The sequence below is a fragment of the Oncorhynchus mykiss genome, chromosome 25, assembly GCF_013265735.2.
Source record: "Oncorhynchus mykiss isolate Arlee chromosome 25, USDA_OmykA_1.1, whole genome shotgun sequence".
NCBI classification, from domain to species: domain Eukaryota; kingdom Metazoa; phylum Chordata; class Actinopteri; order Salmoniformes; family Salmonidae; genus Oncorhynchus; species Oncorhynchus mykiss.
The window spans coordinates 40,917,567-40,928,138 of NC_048589.1; the positions used below are offsets into that span (position 1 = coordinate 40,917,567).

Genomic DNA, 10,572 nt, shown 5'->3' on the forward strand with positions numbered 1-10,572 from the left:
GACTACTTCCTCTGTATAGTCCTAACAACCCTACCACCTGCTGCACCTGGGAGAACTGAGGAGAGAGAGAGAGGGGAGGGGGAGAGAGAGAGAGAGAGGGGAGAGGGAGAGAGAGAGGGAGGGGCAGAGAGAGATAGGGGGGAACAGAGAGATAATTGAATTGAGAGGGGGGGGGGACAGAGAGAAAAAGTAAGAGATCAAACTCTCAGTCCAATGGATGTTGGAGGAACAAAGAGACTTTTGGGATAGCTGATTCATTTCTTATTTATATATTTTCTGTATATATGTCCCCAGAGAATAAAAACACACTTTAATGGGACATAACTGGTCACATACAATATCATCACAAAAGAAATGAACAAGGCAGACAGGTTATGACATGTTTAATGTTAACTAGTGATACAGAAGAAGTATGAAGCATACATAGAATACAGGAAGACAGTTAGGGACTACTCTCAGATCGTCACTATCTGGCCAAGTTACTCTCAGGAAGTCACTATCTGGCCTAGTTACTCTCAGGAAGTCACTATCTGGCCAAGTTACTCTCAGGAAGTCACTATCTGGCCATGGGAGTACTCTCAGGTCGTCACTATCTGGCCAAGTTACTCTCAGGAAGTCACTATCTGGCCAAGTTACTCTCAGGAAGTCACTATCTGGCCAAGTTAGTACTCTCAGGAAGTCACTATCTGGCCTAGTTAATCTCAGGTAGTCACTATCTGGCCAAATTAGTACTCTCAGGAAGTCACTATCTGGCCTAGTTACTCTCAGGTAGTCAGTATCTGGTCAAGGTACTCTCAGGTCATCACTATCTGGCCTAGTTACTCTCAGGTCGTCACTATCTGGCCAAGGTAGTACTCTCAGGAAGTCACTATCTGGCAAAGTTACTCTCAGGTCATCCCTATATTTTAGAACTCTGTCTAGTCAGAAACCCTGTGTAGTTCTACAATATGTTCTTAAAATGTGATTTTAACCTTAGACCTAACCACACTGCTAACCTTATGCATAACCTTAAATCAAGAACATGTTTTATACATTTTTACGATACAGTGAAATTTAACCTTGGAGCTTGGCCATCTATGGGGACTCATACTATCTGGTTGCAGAAATCCTCTTTCCTGCCACCTAGTGGTTGATTGAAGAATGACGGATTGTATCAAACCAGGAAGTCCCAATGAGGTCAAAACCCTCTTTTTCAAGTGTGATCTGGCTAAACTGGTGTATGTATGTGTGTGTGTGTGTGTGTGTGTGTGTGTGTGTGTGTGTGTGTGTGTGTGTGTGTGTGTGTGTGTGTGTGTGTGTGTGTGTGTGTGTGTGAGAGAGTCTATGGTGAGGGTTCTCTACCCTAACTTTCTGTGATGGCAGTGTGTATGGCTGAACGCAGGGTGCAAAGGAACCTCTCCTTGTCCTCCTCTCTCTCTATAGCACAAACCCACACACGACTAGGACCCTCCAGGACAAACCCATGACACACATCTACAGGGAGACAGGGGGAGGGGGGAGAGAGAGGGATAGAGATTGAGGGGGAAAGAGAGAGAGGGGGGAGAAAGAGGGTGGAGAGAGGGAGGAGAGGGAGAGGGGGGAGAAAGAGAGGGTGGAGAGAGGGAGGAGAGAGAGAGAGAGAGAGAGCGAGAGGGAGGAGGGGAGAGAGAGAGGGTGGAGCAAGGGAAGGGAGGAGAGACGAAGGGAGGAGAGAGAGGGAGGAGGGAGGGAGACGAAGTGAGGAGAGAGAGGGATGAGGGAGGGGAGGGAGCAGAGAGAGAGAGGTAAGTGAGAGGGAGAGGGAGGAGGGGAGAGAGAGAGGGATGAGGGAGGGGAGGGAGCAGAGAGGGATGAGGGAGGGGAGGGAGAGGTAAGTGAGAGGGAGGAGGGGAGAGAGAGAGGTAAGTGAGAGGGAGAGGGATGAGGGAGGGGAGGGAGCGGGATGAGGGAGGGGAGGGAGCAGAGAGAGAGAGGTAAGTGAGAGGGAGGAGGGGAGAGAGAGAGGTAAGTGAGAGGGAGAGGGATGAGGGAGGGGAGGGAGCAGAGAGAGAGAGATGTAAGTGAGAGGGAGGAGGGGAGAGAGAGAGGTAAGTGAGAGGGAGGAGGGGAGAGAGAGAGAGGTAAGTGAGAGGGAGGAGGGGAGAGAGAGAGAGGTAAGTGAGAGGGAGGAGGGGAGAGAGAGAGGTAAGTGATAGGGAGGAGCAGAGAGAGAGAGGTAAGTGAGAGGGAGGAGCAGAGAGAGAGAGAGGTAAGTGAGAGGGAGGAGGGGAGAGAGAGGTAAGTGAGAGGAAGGAGCAGAGAGAGAGAGGTAAGTGAGAGGGAGGAGGGGAGAGAGAGAGGTAAGTGAGAGGGAGGAGCAGAGAGAGAGAGGTAAGTGAGAGGGAGGAGGGGAGAGAGAGAGGTAAGTGAGAGGGAGGAGGGGAGAGAGAGAGAGGTAAGTGAGAGGGAGGAGGGGAGAGAGAGAGGTAAGTGATAGGGAGGAGCAGAGAGAGAGAGGTAAGTGAGAGGGAGGAGCAGAGAGAGAGAGAGGTAAGTGAGAGGGAGGAGGAGAGAGAGAGGTAAGTGAGAGGGAGGAGCAGAGAGAGAGAGGTAAGTGAGAGGGAGGAGGGGAGAGAGAGAGGTAAGTGAGAGGGAGGAGCAGAGAGAGAGAGGTAAGTGAGAGGGAGGAGGGGAGAGAGAGAGAGAGAGAGAGAGGGAGGAGCAGAGAGAGAGAGGTAAGGGAGAGGGAGTATGAATAAAGGGAGGAATGAAGAGGAAGATAAATGAATCTAATGCATTCATTGGGAGCACGTCTGTATGTACAGTGGCAAGAACCCTTTGGAATTACCTGAATTTCTGCATAAATTAGTCATAAAATATGATCTGATCTTCATCTTAGTCACAACAACAGACAAACAGTCTGCTTAAAACTAATGACACATAAATGATTGTATTTTTCTTGTCTATATTGAATACATAATTTAAACATTCACAGTGTAGGTTGGAAAAAGTATGTGAACCCCTCGGCTATTAAACTTTTCCAAAAGCTAATTGGAGTCAGGAGTCAGCTAACCTGGAGTCCAATCAATGAGACGAGATTGGAGATGTTAGTTAGAGCTGCCCTGCCCTGTAAAAATCACTCACACAGTCTGAGTTTGCTGTTCACAAGAAGCATTGCCTGATGGGAACCATGCCTCGAACAAAAGAGATCTCAGAATCAATCAAATTTATTTTATATAGCCCTTCGTACATCAGCTGATATCTCAAAGTGCTGTACAGAAACCCAGCCTAAAACCCCAAACAGCAAGCAATGCAGGTGAAGAAGCACGGAAGAATTGTTGACAAGCATAACGCTGGAAAGGGTTACAAATGTATCTCTAAAAGCCTTGATGTTCATCAGTCCACGGAAAGACAAATTGTCTATAAATTGGAGAAAGTTCAGCACTGTTGCTACTCTCCCTACGAGTGGCCGATGACTGCAAGAGCACAGAGCAGAATGCTCAATGAGGTTCAGAAGAATCCTAGAGTGTCAGCTAAAGACTTACAGAACTCTCTGGAACATGCTAACATCTCTGTTGATGAGTCTACGATACGTAAAACTCTAAACAAGAATGGTGTTAAATGGAAGGACACCACGGAAGAAGCCACTGCTGTCCATAAAAAAAACATTTCTGCACATCTGAAGTTTACAAAAGAGCACCTGGATGTTCCACAGCGCTACTGGCTAAATATTCTGTGGACAGATGAAACTACAGTTGAGTTGTTTGGAAGGAACACAACACAGTGTGGGGAAAAAAAGGCACAGCACACCAACATAAAAACCTCATCCCAACTGTAAAGTCTGGTGGAGGGAGCATCATGGTTTGGAGCTGCTTTGCTGCCTCAGGGCCTGGACAGCTTGCTATCATCGACGGAAAAATTCATTCCCAAGTGTATCAAGACATTTTGCATGAGAATGTAAGGCTGTCTGTCCGCTAATTGAATCTCAACAGAAGTTGGGTGATGCAACAGGACAACGACCCAAAACACACAAGTAAACCATCCAACAGAATGGTTTCAACAGAAGAAAATACGCCTTCTGGTGTGGCCCAGTCAGAGTCCTGACCTCAACCCGATTTAAAATGCTGTGGCATGACCTCGATAGCAGGTCACACCAGACATCCTAAGAATATTGCTGAACCGAAACAGTTTTGTAAAGATAAATGGTCCAAAATTCCTCCTGACCGTTGTGCAGGTCTGATCTGCAACTACAGGAAACGTTTGGTTGAGGTTATTGCTGCCAAAGGAGGGTCAACCAGTTATTAAATCCAAGGGTTCACATACTTTTCCCACCCTGCACTGTGAATGTTTACACGATGGTTCAATAAAGAGACTGTGCAGACTGTGTTTCTCTATTGCTGTGACCTAGATGAAGATCAGATCAAATTTCATGACCAATTTATGCAGAAATTCAGGTCATTCCAAAGGGCTCACATACTTTTCCTTGCCATTGTGTGTATGTATGTATGTATGTATGTATGTATGGATGGATGGATGGATAGTACCAGTCAAAAGTTTGGACACACCTACTCATCCAAGGGTTTTTCATTATTTTTATGATTTTCTACATTGTAGAATAATAGTGAAGACATCAAAACTATGAAATAACACATATGGAATCATTTAGTAACCAAAAAAAGTGTTAAACAAATCAAAATATATTTTATATTTGAGATTCTTCAAAGTAGCCACCATTTGACTTCAACAGCTTTGCACACTCTTGGCATTCATAGTTTTGATGTCTTCACTATTATTCTACAATGCAGAAAATAGTAAAAAAAAAAAAAAAAAACTTGAATGAGTAGGTGTGTCCAAACTTTTGACTGGTACTGTATTTGTGTGTGTGTGTGTGTGTGTGTGTGTGTGTGTACTCACAGCGCGTGTCTGTGATCTCTCTGAGGGTGAGGCTGTGCAGGGCGACAGAGGCCAGGAAGGTGTGTGTGTCGCAGTGTGTGTGTGTGAAGGGTCGGTGACACACATTCCTCTCGGTCAGAACCAGTGCGTCGTTGAACAAGAACAGACCCACGTCAGAAACGTGTTCATACATCCTGTCACACACACACACTGTTAGTATCACACACAGATGAGAATACAGACATATTCACATCAAAGGCTATCGAGTGGTCTTACCTGAGTGAGGCTGTGATGTCATCACTGGGGCATTGAAGCAGAGCCGCGTCCTGAGTGGTGATTAGCTGTCTGCCCCCCTCACACAAGTTCTACACACACACACACACACACACACACACACACACACACACACACACACACACACACACACACACACACACACACACACACACACACACACACACACACACACACACACACACACACACACACACACACACACACACATATGAATATCTAGACAAAACATGATCAAATCACAAAATGTACTTTTTACTGAGACAGTGGAGCATGGATTCCCAAAATGTGGCCCCTATTTTATTTTTTATTTTTTTACCTTTATTTAACTAGTCAGTTAAAAGAACAAATTCTTATTTTCAATGACTGCCCCTGAACTGCCTGTTCAGGGGCAGAACGACAGATTTGGGAAAATTGACCGATGCTTTAAGATAATTAAGAGAACAGTTCAGTTTAAGATGAGAATTTTGGCAAACTAAAAGACAGCCCTGAGTATTTTAATTGTCTTCTCTTTACAGCAGGAGCCATTTGATTTCCAAACTATGTTTTTCCGCGATTGTATTTTGAACTATTACGATATGCCTGGCTGGAAGTCTCTACTTTTCACTGACAGTCAACAGTCACAACTTAATAATTATCTATTTGGTATTTTGCCCTTCAGGCTGCCCAAATTTCAAAACAATTCCCAGCTTATATTTTTTTAAGAAGCTAATGATCCACATCTCCTACACATAGAGTTGATCAGGCTGTTGATTGTGGCCTGTGGAATGTTGTCCCACTCCTCTTCAACGGCTGTGGGAAGTTGCTGGATATTGGCAGGAACTGGAACACTCTGTCGTACACGTCGATCCAGAGCATCCCAAACATGCTCAATGGGTGACATGTCTGGTGAGTATGTAGGCCAGGGAAGAACTGGGACATTTTCAGCTTCCAGGAATTGTCTACAGATCCTTGCGACATGGGGTTGTGCATTATCATGCTGAAACATGAGGTGATGGCGGTGGATGAATGGCACGATAATGGGCCTCAGGATCTTGTCATGGTATCTCTGTGTATTCAAATTTCCATCGATAAAATGCAATTGTATTTGTTGTCTGTAGCTTAGGCCTGCCCATACCATAACCCCACCACCACCATTGGGCACTCTGTTCACAACATTGACATCGGCAAATCGCTCGCCCACACGACACTGTCTGCCATCTGCCTGGTACAGTTAAAACCGTGATTCATCTGTAAAGAGCACATCTCCAGCGTGCCAGTGGCCATCGAAGGTGAGCATTTCCCCACTGAAGTCGGTTACGACGCCGAACTACAGTCGGGTCGAGACCCTGGTGAGGATGACGAGCACACAGATGAGCTTCCCTGAGACGATTTCTGCTTGTGCAGAAATTCTACGGTTGTGCTAAACCCACGATTTTTAATAACTTAAAGTCTAAAAAACTTAGTAAAGTCTTAAAACTTAGTCCACTTAATCCACTGTTTGTAATAGATTGTAGTTTTGGGAACAGAAAACTGTATTGAGATCAAAATGTTTAATTGATGAGAACATTTGCAGTGTCAGCCAAAATGCATCTCAGTTCCATCTTCTCCCACTGTCGGCCACTGGGCTTCCTCTCACCACCATATTTGGTAGTGAGTGGAAACGCCAACCGGATGTCTCACATTTATACATCCAGTGACATATCTGCCCCATTGTTCTATCTTTGTTCTTACTGGACAGCCCCGGATCTGTCGCTGGGTCTCCTGCATCCTTGTGGCTTTCTCGGAGTTCCTCTTCAGCTGAGAAAAAGAGAAAGAGACATAGACAAAGAGACAGAAAAAAAGAGAGACAGACAGAGACAGAGAGAGAGAAGTAAATAATATAATTCAGACTGAAGGGTTTGGTCAGGAGTGGTGTGTCTGTGTCAGTGGTTCCTCCTATACATGGTTGTGTTATACCTTTCGTGCTGCTGCAGCATTCTGTGGCACGTTATCTAATTCTTAGCCATTTTTTCTGTTACTATCCTTGTAAATAGGAATTTGTTCTTTACTGATTCCATATATGTGATTTCATAGTTGCGATGTCTTCACTAAAATCCTGGAATGAGTAGGTGTGTCCAAACATTTGACTGGTACGGAAAATGATGGTCGTCAGAGCTTTATGTATCGGCCTCACGGCCTTAGTCAGAGCTTTAGGTATCGGCCTCATGGCCTTAGTCAGAGCTTTAGGTATCGGCCTCATGGCCTTAGTCAGAGCTTTACATATCGGCCTCATGGCCTTAGTCAGAGCTTTACATATCGACCTCATGGCCTTAGTCAGAGCTTTACATATCGGCCTCATGGCCTTAGTCAGAGCTTTAGGTATCGGCCTCATGGCCTTAGTCAGAGCTTTACATATCGGCCTCATGGCCTTAGTCAGAGCTTTACATATCGGCCTCATGGCCTTAGTCAGAGCTTTACATATCGGCCTCATGGCCTTAGTCAGAGCTTTAGGTATCGGCCTCATGGCCTTAGTCAGAGCTTTAGGTATCGGCCTCATGGCCTTAGTCAGAGCTTTAGGTATCGGCCTCATGGCCTTAGTCAGAGCTTTAGGTATCGGCCTCATGGCCTTAGTCAGAGCTTTACATATCGGCCTCATGGCTTTTAGTACCCTTATGTAGACCTAGCCCCACCCAGGGGTTGGAGTCGAGGGAGAACAAATAGGTTCTACTAAATATAACAATATACATTTCATAAATATTAGAATAAAAAGTTTACATAAAACGTATTAAACACGTCTGTAAAACCACAACGAGGACATCAAACCTGTAGATGCTTATGTTTGTGTTCTACCTTGCGTATGAAGTCCCTGTAGTGGGTGAGTTTGTCCAATACGCCAGACAGCTGTGTGTGATCCGAGTGTTGAGAGACTGTGTGTAGAGACAGCGCCTGCAGCAGAGTTACATACTCCTCCAAACGCCACACTGGACACAGCAACAGCTCCTGCAGACTACACCAACACACACACACAACCCAGAGCTCTAGAGTCCCCCACTAACAACCCAGAGCTCTAGTCCCCCATTAACAACCCAGAGCTCTAGTCCCCCACTAACAACCCAGAGCTCTAGAGTCCCCCACTAACAACCCAGAGCTCTAGAGTCCCCCACTAACAACCCAGAGCTCTAGTCCCCCATTAACAACCCAGAGCTCTAGAGTCCCCCACTAACAACCCAGTGCTCTAGAGTCCCCCACTAACAACCCAGAGCTCTAGAGTCCCAGAATAACAACCCAGAGCTTTAGAGTCCCACACTAACAACCCAGAGCTTTAGAGTCCCCCACTAACAACCCAGAGCTTTAGAGTCCCACACTAACAACCCAGAGCTCTAGAGTCCCAGACTAACAACCCAGAGCTTTAGAGTCCCACACTAACAACCCAGAGCTGTAGAGTCCCCCACTAACAACCCAGAGCTGTAGAGTCCCAGACTAACAACCCAGAGCTTTAGAGTCCCACACTAACAACCCAGAGCTGTAGAGTCCCAGACTAACAACCCAGAGCTTTAGAGTCCCACACTAACAACCCAGAGCTGTAGAGTCCCCCATTAACAACCCAGAGCTTTAGAGTCCCCCACTAACAACCCAGAGCTGTAGAGTCCCAGACTAACAACCCAGAGCTCTAGAGTCCCCCACTAACAACCCAGAGCTTTAGAGTCCCACACTAACAACCCAGAGCTGTAGAGTCCCCCACTAACAACCCAGAGCTTTAGAGTCCCCCACTAACAACCCAGAGCTTTAGAGTCCCACACTAACAACCCAGAGCTGTAGAGTCCCAGACTAACAACCCAGAGCTCTAGAGTCCCCCACTAACAACCCAGAGCTGTAGAGTCCCAGACTAACAACCCAGAGCTTTAGAGTCCCACACCAACAACCCAGAGCTCTAGAGTCCCCCACTAACAACCCAGAGCTTTAGAGTCCCCCACTAACAACCCAGAGCTCTAGAGTCCCACACCAACAACCCAGAGCTCTAGAGTCCCAGACTAACAACCCAGAGCTTTAGAGTCCCACACTAACAACCCAGAGATCTAGAGTCCCCCACTAACAACCCAGAGCTGTAGAGTCCCAGACTAAAAACCCAGAGCTTTAGAGTCCCCCACTAAATACACAGAGCTTTAGAGTCCCACATTAACAACCCAGAGCTTTAGAGTCCCAGACTAACAACCCAGAGCTTTAGTCCCCCATTAACAACCCAGAGCTTTAGAGTCCCAGACTAACAACCCAGAGCTCTAGAGTCCCCCACTAACAACCCAGAGCTTTAGAGTCCCAGACTAACAACCCAGAGTCCCACACTAACATACCTCAGCATGTGTGTCTCCAGGGTTCTGTCTTGTCTCTTTAGGAAAGCTCGGAAAGCAGGGTTCATCTCTCTGCACTGCAACACAAAACAGACACATACAATACACAAATACCTGTGTGTGAAGGGGAGTGAGAATGAGACAGAGAGAGAGATTGAGACAGAGAGAGAGGGATAGAGACAGAGATAGTTAGAGGAGACAGAGAGACACAGAGTCACAGTGTCACAGAGAGAGAGAGAGAGAGAGAGAGAGAGAGAGAGAGAGAGAGAGAGAGAGCGAGAGAGAGAGAGAGAGAGAGAGAGAGACACAGAGAGAGAGAGAGAGAGAGCGAGAGAGAGAGAGAGAGAGACACAGAGCGAGAGAGACAGAGAGAGAGAGAGAGAGAGAGACAGAGAGAGAGAGAGACAGAGAGAGAGAGAGAGAGAGAGAGAGAGAGAGAGAGAGAGAGAGAGAGAGAGAGAGAGAGAGAGAGAGAGAGAGAGAGAGAGAGAGAGAGAGAGAGAGAGAGAGAGAGAGAGAGATTAGCGACAGAGAGAGACAGAGAGAGATTAGAGACAGAGAGAGATTAGAGACAGAGAGAGACAGAGAGAGAGACAGAGAGAGAGAGACAGAGAGAGAGAGAGGGAGAGAGAGAGAGAGAGAGAGAGAGAGAGAGAGAGAGAGACAGAGAGAGAGAGAGAGAGAGAGAGAGATTAGCGACAGAGAGAGACAGAGAGAGATTAGAGACAGAGAGAGACAGAGAGAGATTAGAGACAGAGAGAGACAGAGAGAGAGACAGAGAGAGAGAGACAGAGAGAGAGAGAGGGAGAGAGAGTCAAATGTCTGCTGTCTGCTATTTGCTGATGATCTGGTGCTTCTGTCACCAACCAAGGAGGGCCTACAGCAGCACCTAGATCTTATGCACAGATGCTGTCAGACCTGGGCCCTGACAGTAAATCTCAGTAAGACCAAAATAATGGTGTTCCAAAATAGGTCCAGTCACCAGGACCACAAATACAAATTCCATCTAGACACTGTTGCCCTAGAGCACACAAAAAATGCGCCACAGGTAACTTCCACAAAGCTGTGAACAATCTGAGAGACAAGGCAAGAAGGGCATTTTATGCCATCAAAAGGAACA

The 10,572-nt window shown here is 46.4% G+C and overlaps 1 protein-coding gene across 3 annotated transcripts in view; it reads right to left on the minus strand.

Moving 5' to 3' along the window:
• Nucleotides 1-152: 152 nt before the first annotated feature.
• LOC110504262 (epithelial cell-transforming sequence 2 oncogene-like) overlaps nucleotides 153-10,572 on the minus strand; it is a 26,855-nt gene continuing 16,435 nt past the window's right edge. The window contains exons 15-20 of one of the 3 annotated variants that reach the window (XM_036962838.1): nucleotides 9,456-9,529; nucleotides 7,957-8,113; nucleotides 6,859-6,924; nucleotides 5,128-5,216; nucleotides 4,873-5,045; nucleotides 153-1,473 (exon numbers count right to left, since the gene is read on the minus strand). In XM_036962838.1, coding sequence (XP_036818733.1) covers nucleotides 1,343-1,473; nucleotides 4,873-5,045; nucleotides 5,128-5,216; nucleotides 6,859-6,924; nucleotides 7,957-8,113; nucleotides 9,456-9,529 — 690 coding nt within the window. In that variant the 3' untranslated portion in view covers nucleotides 153-1,342. Of the gene's footprint in view, nucleotides 1,474-4,872; nucleotides 5,046-5,127; nucleotides 5,217-6,858; nucleotides 6,925-7,956; nucleotides 8,114-9,455; nucleotides 9,530-10,572 lie in introns of those variants that run through there. The other 2 variants (XR_005039548.1, XR_005039549.1) reach the window with 2 other exon arrangements.